Here is a 21,837-nt window from a genome sequence, read left to right on the forward strand (position 1 = left end):
GAGGGGCCCCCGTGTTGAGCGTGGCAGATGTGTTTTTGCCTACCCTTACCACCTGGGGGCAGCCCATCAGGAAGTCCAGGATCCAGTTGCAGAGGGAGGTGTTTAGTCCCAGAGTCCTTAGCTTAGAGGGCACTATGGTGTTTGAGCTGTAGTCAACAGCATTCAATCTTCTCACCCTAAGGATTAACTGTGTGTGTTGCAGTATGGCTGGGTATCATGCTGCCAGTCCTGGGGGTGAAGGCCCTGTCCTCCTACGCCATCGCATACTTGGAGAGACTACTGCTGTAAGTACCTGACCTCTAACCCTTACCCTACCTGGGGAGGTTGCTGCTGTAAGTACCTGACCTCTAACCCCTACCCTACCTGGAGAGACTACTGCTGTAAGTACCTGACCTCTAACCCCTACCCGGATTGACTGCTGCTGTAAGTACCTGACCTCTAACCCCTACCCTACCAGGAGAGACTGCTGCTGTAGTATAGACAAGGGCCCAATCCCCAATGGACCCCTAGACCCTACACCCGTGTGGAGATCTGAGAGGATTTGATTGGTATAGGCAATAATGGTTAAATTTCCATCTACCTAGCCTATCAGAGGGCAGAGTGGAGCTATTACCATATTGATAATCTGAGCTCAACAAATGTTTAGGGGTCATAGGGTTAAGAGGTCGATTTGGGACATTTGGTGTGGCTGGGTTGAACTTCAATATTACACTGTACTTTGTTTTTGTAAAATGTAGTTTGTGTGTGTTCTCCAGGCTCCACGTTAACCTGACTAAAGGTTTTGGGGTCATGGGACCTAAAGACTTCTTCCCTCTGCTGGACTTCGCCTACATGCCGAAGAATGCCCTGTCACCAAGGTAACGCACACACAGCCTGACTGTCTGAAAGTGGGAGTGCAAAAACGATGGATTTTTAAAACCATTTCCTTAATTCTACGCTGTTCTTTAACAGGGGGAGTCCATATTTATGAACAGAACACAACTCTCTTTGTGCTCCTGGAGTAGCTGTTCCACATTTTCTGCAACCCGATTGGCTGTGCTATTAATACAGAGACTTCTGCTCACGTGTGGGACTTTTTAACTGAGGCAGCAGCTATGTACTGTGTCTAACGTCATGTTGTGCGTGAAAGACGGCCCACGTGTTGCAGCTACTGCATTCCATGCTGTAAGCACGATCTGTCTCTTTAGGATTGGAGTTCGGATACAGCCAGCTATTTGCATATTGTGCACAAAAGACATGATCGACATGTTCCTACAAACGTTGTCTGTTGTAACTAGATTGCACAGTAAACATAAGCATGACACGAAGGCAGACAAGGGATTTCATGTACTTCTTAGATACTGAGTTACATGCAGCTATTTAGGGCAGCATATCAAACACAAGACCGACAAGCAGTCAAAATAGCAATTCAATGTTATTTTTTTTCAGCAACTCTCACTACGATTTGGCAGCATAACTATGTAGATTATCACCACCAATAGGAGACAGTAACTATGTAGATTATCACCACCAATAGGAGACAGTAACTATGTAGATTATCGTCACCAATAGGAGACAGTAACTATGTAGATTATCATCACCAATAGGAGACAGTAACTATGTAGATTATCATCACCAATAGGAGACAGTAACTATGTAGATTATCATCACCAATAGGAGACAGTAACTATGTAGATTATCATCACCAATAGGAGACAGTAACTATGTAGATTATCATCACCAATAGGAGACAGTCTAAAGCAGCAGTGTAACTATGCGACCAGTACACTTTGATTTAGATTTGTTTAGCCTTAATCTATTTTGGGATGTTGGTTCAAGTTGCCGCAGAGTTTTTATTTCCACTGTTCAGAAACATGAGGCAGAGACCTAGGCTCCGTCGCCGTGGTTCCGGAGAGGGCTAGGCTCCGTCGCCGTGGTTCCGGAGAGGGCTAGGCTCCGTCGCCGTGGTTCCGGAGAGGGCTAGGCTCCGTCGCCGTGGTTCCGGAGAGGGCTAGGCTCCGTCGCCGTGGTTCCGGAGAGGGCTAGGCTCCGTCGCCGTGGTTCCGGAGAGGGCTAGGCTCCGTCGCCGTGGTTCCGGAGAGGGCTAGGCTCCGTCGCCGTGGTTCCGGAGAGGGCTAGGCTCCGTCGCCGTGGTTCCGGAGAGGGCTAGGCTCCGTCGCCGTGGTTCCGGAGAGGGCTAGGCTCCGTCGCCGTGGTTCCGGAGAGGGCTAGGCTCCGTCGCCGTGGTTCCGGAGAGGGCTAGGCTCCGTCGCCGTGGTTCCGGAGAGGGCTAGGCTCCGTCGCCGTGGTTCCGGAGAGGGCTAGTGCTATGTGTGTGTAAAATAACACGTGCACAGACGTGATCCGGGTCTAAACCCTCCCCTAACCCGGACGACACTGTGCCAAATGTGTGCCACCCTATGGGACGGCCTGGGATGGAACCGGGTCTGTAGTGATGTAGTGTCTTAGACCGCTGTGATACAGCCTGGGATGGAACCGGGTCTGTAGTGATGTAGTGTCTTAGACCGCTGTGGTACAGCCTGGGATGGAACCGGGTCTGTAGTGATGCAGTGTCTTAGACCGCTGTGGTACAGCCTGGGATGGAACCGGGTCTGTAGTGATGTAGTGTCTTAGACCGCTGTGGTACAGCCTGGGATGGAACCGGGTCTGTAGTGATGTAGTCTCTTAGACCTCTGCTCCACTTGGGAGGTCTCCAGTAGTGGTTGGGGATCCGTCTGCAGCCAGCAGTTACAGGGCTAGAGGCTACCATCAATCTCTTTTTTGAATAGTGACCTTTTTGAACAACCACAGTCGGTAGGCTGACCAAACATAATGAAGAAACAGAAGAATCATGAAAGGAATAACGGTGATCCTAGCAATGCTTCCTCCGACATGGACACTTTGTAGCACCGTTGTTTGAAGTGCTGTCACCATGAAAATGTTGAAAGGTAACTTGTCTCAGCAGGATACATAGGAAAGAGATGGCTGATTTGGTCTACTTGCCCAGCAGAGCTGTTTTATCAACACACAAGTGTCTGTTGTCATGACAAATTACCCAAAGGATCATGATGATTTTCTGGTAAAAAAGTAAACACATTTTTTTGTTTTGGTGAGCAGCTGCTATGTTTGCTTTGTTACTCAGGTGCCTATGCTCACACCTGTCTCCATGGCAACGCCATACAAAGTCGATCTACCTCGCTTCTTATTTCACTGAAATAAAACCAATTCAAATGTTTAGTGATAGTTGGGGCTCGGGAAAATAAATGTTTTATTCTGCGTGTGACTGTGTGTGTGACTGCGTAGCCTCCAGGAGCAGCTGTGTCGTCTGTACCCTCGTCTGAAGGTGTTGGCTTTTGGGGCGAAGCCCGAGATGACCCTCCACACCTACCTGCCCTCCTTCCTGTCCCGGGCCACGCCCCACTGCCCTGATGATATGAAGAGAGAGGTAATACACAGGTCATCCAGGAAGTATTCTGACCCCTTTACTTTATCCACAAAGTTAGCTAAAATGGATAAAAAAAACAATAAAAAAAACTCATCAATCTACAAACAATACCGCATAATGACAAAGCAAAAACAGGTTTTTATACATTTTTGCAAATGTATTCAAAATAAAAACATACCTTATTTACGTAAGTAGTCTCTTTGCTTTGAGACTCAATTGAGCTCAGGTGCATCCTGTTTCCATTGATCATCCTTGAGATGTTTCTACAACTTCATTGGAGTCCATCTGTGGTAAATTCAATTGATTGGACATGATTTGGAAAAGCACACACCTGTTTATAAAAGATCCCACAGTTGACAGTGCATGTCAGAGCAAAAACCAAGACATTTTGGGGCGGCAGGTAGCCTAGTGGTTTTGGGTCAGTAAACGAAAGGTTGCTAGATCGAATCCCAGAGTTGACAAGGTAAAAATCAGTTCTGCCCCTGAGCAAGGCAGTTAAGCCACTGTTCCTAGGCTGTCATTGTAAATAAGAATTTGTTCTTAACTGACTTGCCTGGTTAAATACAGGTAAAGGAATTGTCCGTAGAGCTCCGACACAGGATTGTGCCGAGGCACAGATCTGGGGAAGGGTACCAAAACATTTCTGCAGCATTGAAGGTCCCGAAGAACAGTGGCCCCCATCATTCTTAAAATTAGCGACCCTTTGCCTTGAAGACAGCTTTGCACACTCTTTTGTCATTCTGTCAACCAGCTTCATGAGGAATGCTTTTCCAACAGTCTTGAAGGAGTTCCCACATATGCTGAGCACTTGTTGGCTGCTTTTCCTTCACTCTGAGGTCCAACTCATCCCAAACCATCTCAATTGGGTTGAGGTCGGGTGATTGTGGAGGCCAAGTCATCTGATGCAGCACTCCATCACTCTCCATCTTGGTAAAATATCCCTTACACAGCCTGGAGGTGTGTTGGGTCATTGTCCTGTTGAAAAACAAATGATTGTACCATGAAGCACCAACCAGATGGGATGGCGTATCGCTGCAGAATGCTGTGGTAGCCATGCTGGTTAAGTGTGCCTTCCCGCTTAAATAAATCACGACAGTGTCACCAGCAAAGCACCATCACACCTCCTCCTTCATGATTCACGGTGGGAACCACACATGCGGAGATCATCCGTTCACCTACTCTTGAGTCTCACAAAGACACTGCAGTTGGAACCAAAAATCTCAAATTTGGACTCATCAGACCAAAGGACAGATTTCCACCAGTCTAATGTACTTTGCTCGTGTTTCTTGGCCCAAGCAAGTCTCTTCTTATTATTGGTGTCCTTTAGTAGTGGTTTCTTTGCAGCAATTCGACCATGAAGGCCTGATTCACGCAGTCTCCTCTGAACAGTTGATGTTGAGATGTGTCTGTTGCTTGAACTCTGTAGCAATTATTTGGGCTGCAATTCCTGAGGCTGGTAACTCTACTGAACGTATCCTCTGCAGCAGAGGTAACTCTGGGTTTTCCTTTCCTGTGGCGGTGAGAGCCAGTTTCATCATAGCACTTGATGGTTTTTGCGACTGCACAGGAAGAAACTTAAAGTTCTTGAAATTTTCCAGATTGACTGACCTACATGTCTTAAAGTAATGATGAACTGTCGTTTCTCTCAGCTTTTTTGAGCTGTTCTTGCCATAATATGGACTTGGGTCGACCAAATAAGGCAACACAATGCCACAGATGTTTTGAGGGAGCCGTGCAATTGGAATGCCGACTGCACCAATGTCCACTAGAACTGTTGCCAGAAAATGTCATGTTTATTTCTCTACCATAAGCCGCCTCTAACTTAGTTTGAGGCCTGCATACTCATCAGCCATGTCAACCATTGAGCATGTTTGGGATTTTCTGGATATCTAGCAACTTCCCGCGGCCGCTGAAGAGGAGCGGGGCAACTCTCGCGCGGCCGCTGAAGAGGAGCGGGGCAACTCTCGCGCGGCCGCTGAAGAGGAGCGGGGCAACTCTCGCGCGGCCGCTGAAGAGGAGCGGGGCAACTCTCGCGCGGCCGCTGAAGAGGAGCGGGGCAACTCTCGCGCGGCCGCTGAAGAGGAGCGGGGCAACTCTCGCGCGGCCGCTGAAGAGGAGCGGGGCAACTCTCGCGCGGCCGCTGAAGAGGAGCGGGGCAACTCTCGCGCGGCCGCTGAAGAGGAGCGGGGCAACTCTCGCGCTGCCGCTGAAGAGGAGCGGGGCAACTCTCGCGCGGCCGCTGAAGAGGAGCGGGGCAACTCTCGCGCGGCCGCTGAAGAGGAGCGGGGCAACTCTCGCGCGGCCGCTGAAGAGGAGCGGGGCAACTCTCGCGCGGCCGCTGAAGAGGAGCGGGGCAACTCTCCCACAGCCCAGAATCAACATCCTGATCAACTCTATGCAAAGGAGAGGTGAAGCGCTGCATGAGGCAAATGGTGGTGGTCACTAGATTGTGACTGGTTTTCTGATCCACACCTCTACTTTAAAACATGTTGCATGTTTGTTGTTGTTAATATTAATAAGTGTCATGCATACATACATACAGTTGAAGTCGGAAGTTTACATACACCTTAGCCAAATACATTTAAACAATTCCTGACATTTAGTCCTAGTAAAAATTCCCTGTCTTAGGTCAGTTAGGATCACCACTTTATTTTAAGAATGTGAAATGTTAGAATAATAGTAGAGATGATGATTTATTTCAGCTTTTATTTCTTTCATCACATTCCCAGTGGGTCAGAAGTTTACATTCGAGGTCGACCGATTATGATTTTTCAACGCCGATACCAATACGGATTTTTGGAGGACCAACAAAAGCCGATACCGATTTAATCGGCCATATATTTTATATATATATATATATATTTTGTAATAATGACAATTACAACAATACTGAATGAACACTTATTTTAACTTATTATAATCAATAAAATCAATTTAGCACGGTGTTGGGCTGTAAGCACAACCCCCACCTGTGGACGTCGGGCCCTCATACCACCCTCATGGAGTCTGTTTCTGACCGTTTGAGCAGACACATGCACATTTGTGGCCTGCTGAAGGTCATTTTGCAGGGCTCTGGCAGTGCTCCTCCTTGCACAAAGGCGGAGGTAGCGGTCCTGCTGCTGGGTTGTTGCCCTCCTACGGCCTCCTCCACGTCTCCTGATGTACTGGCCTGTCTCCTGGTAGCGCCTCCATGCTCTGGACACTACGCTGACAGACACAGCAAACCTTCTTGCCACAGCTCGCATTGATGTGCCATCCTGGATGAGCTGCACTACCTGAGCCACTTGTGTGGGTTGTAGACTCCGTCTCATGCTACCACTAGAGTGAAAGCACCGCCAGCATTCAAAAGTGACCAAAACATCAGCCAGGAAGCATAGGAACTGAGAAGTGGTCTGTGGTCACCACCTGCAGAACCACTCCTTTATTGGGGGTGTCTTGCTAATTGCCTATAATTTCCACCTTTTGTCTATTCCATTTGCACAACAGCATGTGACATTTATTGTCAATCAGTGTTGCTTCCTAAGTGGACAGTTTGATTTCACAGAAGTGTGATTGACTTGGAGTTACATTGTGTTGTTGAAGTGTTCCCTTTATTTTTTGGAGCAGTGTATATACACACAGTTTTTTTTTTTCTCTGATAAGAATTAGAAAAGTGTCTTCAACAAATAACATTCACCAAATGTTTTAAAATAATAATTTAAAGTATTTGTATGGTTAATGGATAGAGTATTGTCATGTCCAATACATTACCTCTCTCTCTAGTTGCTCAGCTCTATGACGGAGTGTCTATCTGTGGACCATCAGAGTCTGGGGGTCTGGAGACAGCTCTACACCAAACACTTACCACAGTCCAGGTACAACACACACACACACCGCTCAGAGTCTAGGGGTGTGGAGACAGCTGGATATATAACACCTGTCCAGGTGCATACATGTTTTAAGCAACCAATCTGAAGAAGTGTGCTATAATAAATCTGTCTCTTGTCTCTCTCTGTCTCTAGTTTGCTGTTAAACCATCTACTGAAGTCCTGGAACACTCTGCCACCCAAGGTACAATATATCCATGGTTACTGCCTCTGTCCCATCTCAGTGATGTGTACTGGCTCAGGATTGGCTGGGAGGAAATGAAGTTAATTCTAGGGGAACAATGGCTACATTCAGTTTAGTCTGCATCATCATATCCAGTCAAATGTAGTCCTTTACATCAGGTCAGTTTAGTCTGCATCATCATATCCAGTCAAATGTAGTCCTTTACATCAGGTCAGTTTAGTCTGCATCATCATATCCAGTCAAATGTAGTCCTTTACATCAGGTCAGTTTAGTCTGCATCATCATATCCAGTCAAATGTAGTCCTTTACATCAGGTCAGTTTAGTCTGCATCATCATATCCAGTCAAATGTAGTCCTTTACATCAGGTCAGTTTAGCTACTACTACAGACATGGTATTGGTGTCTACATCAGGTCAGTGACTACTACTACAGACATGGTATTGGTGTCTACATCAGGTCAGTGACTACTACTACAGACATGGTATTGGTGTCTACATCAGGTCAGTGACTACTACTACAGACATGGTATTGGTGTCTACATCAGGTCAGTGACTACTACTACAGACATGGTATTGGTGTCTACAGAGAATAGAGGATTTCATTGTAAACATAAACATGGTTTTATTGCATTTTTACCAGCAGCCAATGGGATCACATCACACGAGGAGCTCTCACCTTTCAAACTTCCCCGCCAGTTCATTGTAGCATATTATATATCCAGTAAGAGCCAGTTCATTGTGAACGCTGTAGCATATGATATATCCAGCACTAAGAGCCAGTTCATTGTGAACGCTGTAGCATGTTATATATCCAGTAAGAGCCAGTTCATTGTGAACGCTGTAGGATATTATATATCCAGCACTAAGAGCCAGTTCATTGTGAACGCTGTAGGATATTATATATCCAGCACTAAGAGCCAGTTCATTGTGAACGCTGTAGGATATTATATATCCAGCACTAAGAGCCAGTTCATTGTGAACGCTGTAGCATATTATATATCCAGTAAGAGCCAGTTCATTGTGAACGCTGTAGCATATTATATATCCAGTAAGAGCCAGTTCATTGTGAACGCTGTAGCATATTATATATCCAGTAAGAGCCAGTTCATTGTGAACGCTGTAGCATGTTATATATCCAGCAGTAAGAGCCAGTTCATTGTGAACGCTGTAGCATATTATATATCCAGCAGTAAGAGCCAGTTCATTGTGAACGCTGTAGCATATTATATATCCAGCAGTAAGAGCCAGTTTATTGTGAACGCTGTAGCATATTATATTTTTATTTAACCTTTATTTAACCAGGTAGGCAAATTGAGAACACGTTCTCATTTACAATTGCGACCTGGCCAAGATAAAGCAAAGCAGTTCGACACATACAACAACACATAGTTACACATGGAGTAAAACAAACATATAGTCAATGATACAGTGAAAAAAAATAAGTCTATATACAATGTGAGCAAGTGAGGTGAGATAAGGGAGGTGAAGGCAAACAAATATATGTATAAATAAATAAAAATATAAAAAGGCCATGGTGGCGAAGTGAGTACAACACAGCAAGTAAAATAAAAACTAAAAACACTGGAATGGTTGGTTTGCAGTGGAAGAAAGCGCAAAGTAGAGACAGAAATAATGGGGTGCAAAGGAGCAAAATAAATAAATAAATACAGTAGGTAAAGAGGTAGTTGTTTGGGCTAAATTATAGATTGGCTATGTACAGGTGCAGTAATCTATGAGCTGCTCTGACAGCTGGTGCTTAAAGCTAGTGAGGGAGATAAGTGTTTCCAGTTTCAGAGATTTTTGTAGTTCGTTCCAGTCATTGGCAGCAGAGAACTGGAAGGAGAGGCGTCCAAAGGAAGAATTGGTTTTGGGGGTGACTAGAGAGATATACCTGCTGGAGCGCGTGCTACTGGTAGGTGCTGCTATGGTGACCAGCGAGCTGAGATAAGGGGGGACTTTACCTAGCAGGGTCTTGTAGATGACCTGGAACCAGTGGGTTTGGCGACGAGTATGAAGCGAGGGCCAGCCAACGAGAGTGTACAGGTCGCAGTGGTGGGTAGTATATGGGGCTTTGGTGACAAAACGGATGGCACTGTGATAGACTGCATCCAATTTATTGAGTAGGGTTTTGGAGGCTATTTTGTAAATGACATCACCGAAGTCGAGGATTGGTAGGATGGTCAGTTTTACAAGGGTATGTTTGGCAGCATGAGTGAAGGATGCTTTGTTGCGGAATAGGAAGCCAATTCTAGATTTAACTTTGGATTGGAGATGTTTGATGTGAGTCTGGAAGGAGAGTTTACAGTCTAACCAGACACCTAGGTATTTGTAGTTGTCCACATATTCTAAGTCAGAGCCGTCCAGAGTAGTGATGTTGGACAGGCGGGCAGGTGCAGGCAGCGATCGGTTGAAGAGCATGCATTTAGTTTTACTTGTATTTAAGAGCAATTGGAGGCCACGGAAGGAGAGTTGTATGGCATTGAAGCTCGCCTGGAGGGTTGTTAACACAGTGTCAAAAGAAGGGCCAGAAGTATACAGAATAGTGTCATCTGCATAGAGGTGGATCAGAGAATCACCAGCAGCAAGAGCGACATCATTGATGTATACAGAGAAGAGAGTCGGTCCAAGAATTGAACCCTGTGGCACCCCCATGGAGACTGCCAGAGGCCCGGACAACAGACCCTCCGATTTGACACACTGAACTCGATCAGAGAAGTAGTTGGTGAACCAGGCGAGGCAATCATTAGAGAAACCAAGGCTGTCGAGTCTGCCGATGAGGATGTGGTGATTGACAGAGTCAAAAGCCTTGGCCAGGTCAATGAATACGGCTGCACAGTATTGTTTCCTATCGATGGCGGTTAAGATATCGTTTATGACCTTGAGCGTGGCTGAGGTGCACCCATGACCAGCTCTGAAACCAGATTGCATAGCGGAGAAGGTATGGTGGGATTCGAAATGGTCGGTAATCTGTTTGTTGACTTGGCTTTCGAAGACCTTAGAAAGGCAGGGTAGGATAGATATAGGTCTGTAGCTGTTAGGGTCAAGAGTGTCCCCCCCTTTGAAGAGGGGGATAACCGCAGCTGCTTTCCAATCTTTGGGAATCTCAGACGACACGAAAGAGAGGTTGAAAAGGCTAGTAATAGGGGTGGCAACAATTTCAGCAGATAGTTTTAGAAAGAAAGGGTCCAGATTATCTAGCCCGGCTGATTTGTAAGGGTCCAGATTTTGCAGCTCTTTTAGAACATCAGCTGACTGTATTTGGGAGAAAGAGAAATGGGGAAGGCTTGGGCGAGTAGCAGAGGGGAGGGCAGTGCTGTTGTCCGGGGTAGGGGTAGCCAGGTGGAAAGCATGGCCAGCCGTAGAAAAATGCTTATTGAAATTCTCAATTATAGTGGATTTGTCGGTGGTGACAGTGTTTCCTATCTTCAGAGCAGTTGGAAGCTGGGAGGAGGTGTTCTTATTCTCCATGGACTTTACAGTGTCCCAGAACTTTTTTGAATTTGTGTTGCAGGAAGCAAATTTCTGCTTGAAAAAGCTAGCCTTGGCTTTTCTAACTGCCTGTGTATACTGGTTTCTAGCTTCCCTGAAAAGTTGCATATCACGGGGGCTGTTCGATGCTGATGCAGAACGCCATAGGATGTTTTTCTGTTGGTTAAGGGCAGTCAGGTCAGGAGAGAACCAAGGGCTATATCTGTTCCTGGTTCTAAATTTCTTGAATGGGGCATGCTTATTCAAGATGGTGAGGAAGGCATTTTTAAAAAATGTCCAGGCATCCTCTACTGACGGGATGAGATCAATATCCTTCCAGGATACCTCGGCCAGGTCGATTAGAAAGGCCTGCTCGCTGAAGTGTTTCAGGGAGCGTTTGACAGTGATGAGTGGAGGTTGTTTGACCGCTGACCCATTACGGATGCAGGCAATGAGGCAGTGATTGCTGAGATCTTGGTTGAAAACAGCAGAGGTGTATTTGGAGGGCAAGTTTGTTAGGATGATATCTATGAGGGTACCCGTGTTTACGGAATTGGGGTGGTACCTGGTAGGTTCATTGATAATTTGTGTGAGATTGAGGGCATCAAGCTTAGATTGTAGGGTGGCTGGGGTGTTAAGCATGTTAAAATTTAGGTCGCCTAGCAGCACGAGCTCTGAAGATAGATGGGGGGCAATCAGTTCACATATAGTGTCCAGAGCACAGCTGGGGGCAGAGGGTGGTCTATAGCAGGCGGCAACGGTGAGAGACTTGTTTTTAGAGAGGTGGATTTTTAAAAGTAGAAGTTCAAATTGTTTGGGAACAGACCTGGATAGTAAAACAGAACTCTGCAGGCAGTCTTTGCAATAGATTGCAACACCGCCCCCTTTGGCCGTTCTATCTTGTCTGAAAATCTTGTAGTTGGGGATGAAAATGTCAGAATTTTTGGTGGTCTTTCTAAGCCAGGATTCAGACACGGCTAAAACATCCGGGTTGGCAGAGTGTGCTAAAGCAGTGAACAAAACAAACTTAGGGAGGAGGCTTCTAATGTTAACCTCTAACGAGCCTCTACCCCGGGTCCGGGATCACCCCCCACCCCCCCACACACTGATTAGCATAGCTAGCATAGCTTCACAAGTAGATAGTAGCATCTAAATATCATTAAATCACAAGTCCAAGACACCAGATGAAAGATACAGATCTTGTGAATAAAGCCACCATTTCAGATTTTTAAAATGTTTTACAGGGAAGACAAAATATGTAAATCTATTAGCTAAACACGTTAGCAAAATACACCACTTTTCTAACTCCATCAGTTTCTTACTACTTCAGGTGCTATCACCAATTCGGCTAAACTAAGATATTGATAGCCACTAACCAAGAAAAAACCTCTTCAGATGACAGTCTGATAACATATTCATGGTATAGGATAGTTTTTGTTAGAAAAAAGTGCATATTTCAGGTAGAAATCACAGTTCTACATTGCAGCTGCAATCTGAAATAGCGTTGGAAGCAGCCGGAATAATTACTGAGACCGACGTCAATTACCAAAAGAATCATCCTAAAACACTTCAGAAAAATAGACAGCCTACAGCAATCGAAAGACACAGATCTTGTGAATCCAGAGAATATTTCAGATTTTCTAAGTGTTTTACAGCGAAAACACAATATAGCATTATATGAGCGTACCACAATAGCCAGAATCACAACCGCATTTACCAGCTGTAAATGTTAGCGATCGTAACAACCCAACAAAAGATATATAATTTGACTAACCTTGATATACTTCATCAGATGACAGACCTGTAACATCATATTACACAATGCATGCTTTTGTTCGAAAATGTGCATATTTAGCAGCACAAATCGTGGTTATACTATGTAATCACTACAAACATTGCATGTATTCTGGCCGGCGCCATTTTGGATTAGCGCCTATTCTTATAAAAATACTATTCATAAACTTGACTAAAAAATATAAGTTGGACAACAATCGAAAGATAAATTAGTTCTTAATGCAATCGCTATGTTAGATTTTTAAAATTAACGTTACTAGACATATAGTGTGCGTTGCAGCCAGACCAGTGCCTGCAAAAGTGGCGCGCAAACACTATGACATTTTCCCACATAAATACATAATAACATCATAAATAGTTCCTACTTTTGGACGAGCTTCCATCAGTATCTTGGGCAATGTGTCTTTTCTTCAAAAGAATAGTTGCTTTGTTGTAAAACGTCCTCTTCACCTTTGGAACTAGCTGCTACCATTAGCTATGTCGCACACACATGTCCAAATCCTCAAACTAGATACAAAGGAAATTCAGAAAAATAGCACTATACTCGCATAAACTGATATAAATCGGTTTCAAATAACATCGTTATGATGTTTCTAACACCTATATTTAATTAAATTACAGACGGATACATCTCTGGTCGATAACTGAGCGTTCCAAAATTTCATCCTGACTTCTTGCCAGGCGCCATGACGAACGAGACAAAGAAAGGTACTCTCGTTCCATCCGGCTTTATAACCTCGGACAGCTACGCAGACAGACCATTCCACTTCTCATTGGTTACTGACATCCAGGGGAAGGCGGGTGCAGTTCAATTCCAGCCATAGGATATACACAGGCTTTAAAACTGAACCCAGATCAGAGGATAATTCTCAGACCTTCGCAAGTCATGTCAGGATTTTTGCTGTAGAGGGAGTTCTGGGTCACCCACAGACATAATTAAAACGGTTTTAGAAACTAGACAGTGTTTTCTATCCAATATTAGTAAGGATATGCATATTGTACGATCAAGAATTGAGCAATAGGCCGTTTAATTTGGAGACCAAAATATGCTAATGCGGAACAGCACCCCCTATAGTTGCAAGAAGTTTAACATGCATGAAGCCAAGGCTATTACGGTTACAGAAGTCATCAAAAGAGAGCGCCTGGGGAATAGGAATGGAGCTAGGTACTGCAGGGCCTGGATTCACCTCTACATCACCAGAGGAACAGAGGAGGAGTAGGATAAGGGTACGGCTAAAAGCTATGAGAATTGGTCGTCTAGAACTTCTAGAGCAGAGAGTAAAAGGAAGTTTCTGGGGGCGATAAAATAGCTTAAAGGAATAATGTACAGACAAAGGTATGGTAGGATGTGAATACAGTGGAGGTAAACCTAGGTATTGAGTGATGATGAGAGAGATATTGTCTCTAGAAACATCATTGAAACCAGGTGATGTCATCGCATATGTGGGTGGTGGAACTGTGAGGTTGGATATGGTATAGTGAGCATGGCTAGAGGCTCTACAGTGAAATAAGCCAATAAACACTAACCAGAACAGCAATGGACAAGGCATATTTACATTAAGGAGAGGCATGCTTAATCGAGTGATCAATAAGGGTCCAGTGAGTAGAGGTTGGTTGGGGTCACGGCGATCCAGACAGCTGGCCGGGTAGATGGCTATCGGTAGCAAGATAGCATAGTATGGAAGTCTATTTGTAGATACCTCGTGCGTTTCCGTCGGTAGGTTAGTGGGGTTCCGTGTGGTAGAGGGGATCAATCCAAATTGGCAAAATAGATATAGTGACCCAAGAAGAAAATAAAATAAATAAATAATAATAATAATTGTCCGATATACTTATTCAGATAGCAGCCGATAAGACAGCTAACGGTTAGCGGGCCCCAGATGAGCGTTCAGGTAACGTCGGGACGGAGGTGCCAGTTGGATAACTCCCTCGGGCAGATAACGTCGGCAGTCAGTCGTGAAGGCCCGGTGGGGCTCCGTATCTGCAGCAACAACAAAAAAAACAAAAAAACGGGTCCGGATAGGTGACTGTAGCCCAGGAATGGCTGATGGAACTCCTCAGCTGGCTAGCTCCGGAATGATTTGAGTTTGCTCCGGGATCGACGTAAGCCAATAGTCACACGGTTTGCAGCTAGCTAGCTGCAAATGTCCAGAGCCTGCGGCTGAAATCCGGGGAAACTGAGAATGCTCCGGTCCGAGTCGCACAAAAGTGCCGGTAGATTATCGAGCTAAAGGAATAGCTGATGACCACAAAACGTGGGCAGCTGAAACACCAACGCTAGCCAGCAGACCGGCTAATTTCTGGGCAGCTACAGGTTAGCTTCTGGCTAGCTATCGGATAGCTTCTGGTTAGCTTTCTGGCTAGCTTCTGAATTAGCCTCTGGCTAGCTTCCACGGTGGATTTTCAGATTTGAGGTAAATAATACTTTTTTGTAATTGGTGAAGCGGGTTGCAGGAAAGCTTTTGCAGGAAAGCTTTTGTAGTTGAGTTCTTGGATAATAAAATATATAAAAGATATGCGAAGAAAGGTGTAAATATATATATATACAGGACACGACAATACGAAACAGAAATGACGTCTGAACTGCTAAGCCATCTTGGCTCTTATCCAGTAAGAGCCAGTTCATTGTGAACGCTGTAGCATATTATATATCCAGCACTAAGAGCCAGTTCATTGTGAACGCTGTAGCATATTATATATCACTAAGAGCCAGTGCATTGTGAACGCTGTAGGATTTTATATATCCAGTAAGGGCCAGTTCATTGTGAACGATGTAGCATATTATATATCCAGTAAGAGCCAGTTCATTGTGAACGCTGTAGCATATTATATATCCAGCACTAAGAGCCAGTTCATTGTGAACGCTGTAGCATGTTATATATCCAGTAAGAGCCAGTTCATTGTGAACGCTGTAGGATATTATATATCCAGTAAGAGCCAGTTCATTGTGAACGCTGTAGCATATTATATATCCAGCACTAAGAGCCAGTTCATTGTGAACGCTGTAGGATGTTATATATCCAGTAAGAGCCAGTTCATTGTGAACGCTGTAGCATGTTATATATCCAGCACTAAGAGCCAGTGCATTGTGAACGCTGTAGGATTTTATATATCCAGTAAGAGCCAGTTCATTGTGAACGCTGTAGCATATTATATATCCAGCACTAAGAGCCAGTTCATTGTGAACGCTGTAGCATGTTATATATCCAGTAAGAGCCAGTTCATTGTGAACGCTGTAGGATATTATATATCCAGTAAGAGCCAGTTCATTGTGAACGCTGTAGCATATTATATATCCAGTAAGAGCCAGTTCATTGTGAACGCTGTAGCATATTATATCCAGCACTAAGAGCCAGTTCATTGTGAACGCTGTAGCATATTATATATCCAGTAAGAGCCAGTTCATTGTGAACGCTGTAGTATATTATATATCCAGTAAGGGACAGTTCATTGTGAACGCTGTAGGATATTATATATCCAGTAAGAGCCAGTTCATTGTGAACGCTGCAGCATGTTATATATCCAGTAAGAGCCAGTTCATTGTGAACGCTGTAGCATGTTATATATCCAGTAAGAGCCCGTTCATTGTGAACGCTGTAGGATATTATATATCCAGTAAGAGCCAGTTCATTGTGAACGCTGCAGCATATTATATATCCAGCAGTAAGAGCCAGTTCATTGTGAACGCTGTAGCATATTATATATCCAGCAGTAAGAGCCAGTTCATTGTGAACGCTGTAGCATCTTATATATCCAGTAAGAGCCAGTTCATTGTGGACGCTGTAGCATGTTATATATCCAGTAAGAGCCAGTTCATTGTGAACGCTGTAGCATATTATATATCCAGTAAGAGCCAGTTCATTGTGAACGCTGTAGCATATTATATATCCAGTAAGAGACAGTTCATTGTGAACGCTGTAGCATGTTATATATCCAGTAAGAGCCAGTTCATTGTGAACGCTGTAGCATGTTATATATCCAGTAAGAGACAGTTCATTGTGAACGCTGTAGCATGTTATATATCCAGTAAGAGCCAGTTCATTGTGAACGCTGTAGCATGTTATATATCCAGTAAGGGACAGTTCATTGTGAACGCTGTAGCATGTTATATATCCAGTAAGAGCCAGTTCATTGTGAACGCTGTAGCATATTATATATCCAGTAAGAGCCAGTTCATTGTGAACGCTGTAGCATATTATATATCCAGTAGGAGCCAGTTCATTGTGAACGCTGTAGCATGTTATATATCCAGCACTAAGAGCCAGTTCATTGTGAACGCTGTAGCATATTATATATCCAGCACTAAGAGCCAGTTCATTGTGAACGCTGTAGTATATTATATATCCAGTAAGAGCCAGTTCATTGTGAACGCTGTAGCATGTTATATATCCAGTAAGAGGCAGTTCATTGTGAACGCTGTAGCATGTTATATATCCAGTAAGAGCCAGTTCATTGTGAACGCTGTAGCATATTATATATCCAGTAAGAGCCAGTTCATTGTGAACGCTGTAGCATGTTATATATCCAGCAGTAAGAGCCAGTTCATTGTGAACGCTTTAGCATATTATATATCCAGCACTAAGAGCCAGTTCATTGTGAACGCTGTAGCATGTTATATATCCAGTAAGAGCCAGTTCATTGTGAACGCTGTAGTATGTTATATATCCAGCAGTAAGAGCCAGTTCATTGTGAACGCTTTAGCATATTATATATCCAGCACTAAGAGCCAGTTCATTGTGAACGCTGTAGCATGTTATATATCCAGTAAGAGCCAGTTCATTGTGAACGCTGTAGCATATTATATCCAGCACTAAGAGCCAGTTCATTGTGAACGCTGTAGCATATTATATATCCAGTAAGAGCCAGTTCATTGTGAACGCTGTAGTATATTATATATCCAGTAAGGGCCAGTTCATTGTGAACGCTGTAGGATATTATATATCCAGTAAGAGCCAGTTCATTGTGAACGCTGCAGCATGTTATATATCCAGTAAGAGCCAGTTCATTGTGAACGCTGTAGCATGTTATATATCCAGTAAGAGCCAGTTCATTGTGAACGCTGTAGGATATTATATATCCAGTAAGAGCCAGTTCATTGTGAACGCTGCAGCATATTATATATCCAGCAGTAAGAGCCAGTTCATTGTGAACGCTGTAGCATATTATATATCCAGCAGTAAGAGCCAGTTCATTGTGAACGCTGTAGCATCTTATATATCCAGTAAGAGCCAGTTCATTGTGAACGCTGTAGCATGTTATATATCCAGTAAGAGCCAGTTCATTGTGAACGCTGTAGCATATTATATATCCAGTAAGAGCCAGTTCATTGTGAACGCTGTAGCATATTATATATCCAGTAAGAGACAGTTCATTGTGAACGCTGTAGCATGTTATATATCCAGTAAGAGCCAGTTCATTGTGAACGCTGTAGCATGTTATATATCCAGTAAGAGACAGTTCATTGTGAACGCTGTAGCATATTATATATCCAGTAAGAGCCAGTTCATTGTGAACGCTGTAGCATGTTATATATCCAGTAAGAGCCAGTTCATTGTGAACGCTGTAGCATATTATATATCCAGTAAGAGCCAGTTCATTGTGAACGCTGTAGCATATTATATATCCAGTAGGAGCCAGTTCATTGTGAACGCTGTAGCATGTTATATATCCAGCACTAAGAGCCAGTTCATTGTGAACGCTGTAGCATATTATATATCCAGTAAGAGCCAGTTCATTGTGAACGCTGTAGTATATTATATATCAAGTAAGAGCCAGTTCATTGTGAACGCTGTAGCATGTTATATATCCAGTAAGAGCCAGTTCATTGTGAACGCTGTAGCATATTATATATCCAGTAAGAGCCAGTTCATTGTGAACGCTGTAGCATGTTATATATCCAGCAGTAAGAGCCAGTTCATTGTGAACGCTTTAGCATATTATATATCCAGCACTAAGAGCCAGTTCATTGTGAACGCTGTAGCATGTTATATATCCAGTAAGAGCCAGTTCATTGTGAACGCTGTAGCATATTATATATCCAGTAAGAGCCAGTTCATTGTGAACGCTGTAGCATGTTATATATCCAGCAGTAAGAGCCAGTTCATTGTGAACGCTTTAGCATATTATATATCCAGCACTAAGAGCCAGTTCATTGTGAACGCTGTAGCATATTATATATCCAGTAAGAGACAGTTCATTGTGAACGCTGTAGCATGTTATATATCCAGTAAGAGCCAGTTCATTGTGAACGCTGTAGCATATTATATCCAGCACTAAGAGCCAGTTCATTGTGAACGCTGTAGCATATTATATATCCAGTAAGAGCCAGTTCATTGTGAACGCTGTAGTATATTATATCATGGCCAGCTAACGGGCCAGTTCATTGTGAACGCTGTAGGATATTATATATCCAGTAAGAGCCAGTTCATTGTGAACGCTGCAGCATGTTATATATCCAGTAAGAGCCAGTTCATTGTGAACGCTGTAGCATGTTATATATCCAGTAAGAGCCAGTTCATTGTGAACGCTGTAGGATATTATATATCCAGTAAGAGCCAGTTCATTGTGAACGCTGCAGCATATTATATATCCAGCAGTAAGAGCCAGTTCATTGTGAACGCTGTAGCATATTATATATCCAGCAGTAAGAGCCAGTTCATTGTGAACGCTGTAGCATCTTATATATCCAGTAAGAGCCAGTTCATTGTGAACGCTGTAACATGTTATATATCCAGTAAGAGCCAGTTCATTGTGAACGCTGTAGCATATTATATATCCAGTAAGAGCCAGTTCATTGTGAACGCTGTAGCATATTATATATCCAGTAAGAGACAGTTCATTGTGAACGCTGTAGCATGTTATATATCCAGTAAGAGCCAGTTCATTGTGAACGCTGTAGCATGTTATATATCCAGTAAGAGACAGTTCATTGTGAACGCTGTAGCATATAATATATCCAGTAAGAGCCAGTTCATTGTGAACGCTGTAGCATGTTATATATCCAGTAAGAGCCAGTTCATTGTGAACGCTGTAGCATATTATATATCCAGTAAGAGCCAGTTCATTGTGAACGCTGTAGCATATTATATATCCAGTAAGAGCCAGTTCATTGTGAACGCTGTAGCATGTTATATTTTCAGCACTAAGAGCCAGTTCATTGTGAACGCTGTAGCATATTATATATCCAGTAAGAGCCAGTTCATTGTGAACGCTGTAGTATATTATATATCCGGTAAGAGCCAGTTCATTGTGAACGCTGTAGCATGTTATATATCCAGTAAGAGCCAGTTCATTGTGAACGCTGTAGCATATTATATATCCAGTAAGAGCCAGTTCATTGTGAACGCTGTAGCATGTTATATATCCAGCAGTAAGAGCCAGTTCATTGTGAACGCTTTAGCATATTATATATCCAGCACTAAGAGCCAGTTCATTGTGAACGCTGTAGCATGTTATATATCCAGTAAGAGCCAGTTCATTGTGAACGCTGTAGCATGTTATATATCTATAACATATATATATATGATCTGGTTATATGACGTCCCGACCAGATTTCAACCAGTAAAAGACGTCTTTATCACATCGTATTCCCACTGGGACTAGTTTCATCTGGACAAATAAACGGTTGCTTAGCAACCGTACAACAATGTGATCTGTGGAGAAAAAAATAGTTCCAGTATTTGGAGGATAGCTGTGAGGGTTTATCGAATCAGGACCAAATCCTCAGATCTCTAAGTCATTAATAACAGAATGGTCTTTTTTCAATCTTCAAATGTAAAACAGTCTCTTTGGCAAATGACACAGTAGGACCTTAGTCCAGGACTAAGACGGGGCCTGAAGTAGGACCTTAGTCCAAGACTAAGACGGGGCCTGAAGTAGGACCTTAGTCCAGGACTAAGACGAGGCCTGAAGTAGGACCTTAGTCCAGGACTAAGACGGGGCCTGAAGTAGGACCTTAGTCCAGGACTAAGACGGGGCCTGAAGTAGGACCTTAGTCCAGGACTAAGACGAGGCCTGAAGTAGGACCTTAGTCCAGGACTAAGACGGGGCCTGAAGTAGGACCTTAGTCCAGGACTAAGACGAGGCCTGAAGTAGGACCTCAGTCCAGGACTAAGACGGGGCCTGAAGTAGGACCTCAGTCCAGGGCTAAGACGGGGCCTGAAGTAGGACCTCAGTCCAGGGCTAAGACGGGGCCTGAAGTAGGACCTTAGTCCAGGACTAAGACGAGGCCTGAAGTAGGACCTTAGTCCAGTACTAAGACGGGGCCTGAAGTAGGACCTTAGTCCAGGACTAAGACGGGGCCTGAAGTAGGACCTTAGTCCAGGACTAAGACGGGGCCTGAAGTAGGACCTTAGTCCAGGACTAAGACGGGGCCTGAAGTAGGACCTTAGTCCAGGACTAAGACGGGGCCTGAAGTAGGACCTTAGTCCAGGACTAAGACGGGGCCTGAAGTAGGACCTTAGTCCAGGACTAAGACGGGGCCTGAAGTAGGACCTTAGTCCAGGACTAAGACGGGGCCTGAAGTAGGACCTTAGTCCAGGACTAAGACGGGGCCTGAAGTAGGACCTTAGTCCAGGACTAAGACGGGGCCTGAAGTAGGACCTTAGTCCAGGACTAAGACGGGGCCTGAAGTAGGACCTTAGTCCAGGACTAAGACGGGGCCTGAAGTAGGACCTTAGTCCAGGACTAAGACGGGGCCTGAAGTAGGACCTTAGTCCAGGACTAAGACGGGGCCTGAAGTAGGACCTTAGTCCAGGACTAAGACGGGGCCTGAAGTAGGACCTTAGTCCAGGACTAAGACGGGGCCTGAAGTAGGACCTTAGTCCAGGGCTAAGACGGGGCCTGAAGTAGGACCTTAGTCCAGGGCTAAGACGGGGCCTGAAGTAGGACCTTAGTCCAGGGCTAAGACGGGGCCTGAAGTAGGACCTTAGTCCAGGGCTAAGACGGGGCCTGAAGTAGGACCTTAGTCCAGGGCTAAGACGGGGCCTGAAGTAGGACCTTAGTCCAGGGCTAAGACGGGGCCTGAAGTAGGACCTTAGTCCAGGGCTAAGACGGGGCCTGAAGTAGGACCTTAGTCCAGGGCTAAGACGGGGCCTGAAGTAG

General features: G+C 44.3%; 1 protein-coding gene across 9 annotated transcripts in view; it reads left to right on the forward strand.

Annotated features, from left to right (window-relative positions):
• tmem214 (transmembrane protein 214) overlaps positions 1-21,837 on the forward strand; it is a 72,280-nt gene that overhangs the window by 40,981 nt on the left and 9,462 nt on the right. For all 9 annotated transcript variants that reach the window (XR_011676351.1, XR_011676350.1, XR_011676352.1 and 6 more), the window contains exons 7-11: positions 203-284; positions 756-857; positions 3,283-3,424; positions 7,187-7,278; positions 7,426-7,474. Coding sequence is in view for 1 of the 9 variants with exons in the window: in XM_071412370.1 (XP_071268471.1) it covers positions 203-284; positions 756-857; positions 3,283-3,424; positions 7,187-7,278; positions 7,426-7,474 (467 nt within the window). In the remaining 8 variants the exon portion in view is untranslated. The remainder of the gene's footprint in view (positions 1-202; positions 285-755; positions 858-3,282; positions 3,425-7,186; positions 7,279-7,425; positions 7,475-21,837) is intronic.

The sequence above is a fragment of the Salvelinus alpinus genome, chromosome 8, assembly GCF_045679555.1.
Source record: "Salvelinus alpinus chromosome 8, SLU_Salpinus.1, whole genome shotgun sequence".
NCBI classification, from domain to species: Eukaryota; Metazoa; Chordata; class Actinopteri; order Salmoniformes; family Salmonidae; genus Salvelinus; species Salvelinus alpinus.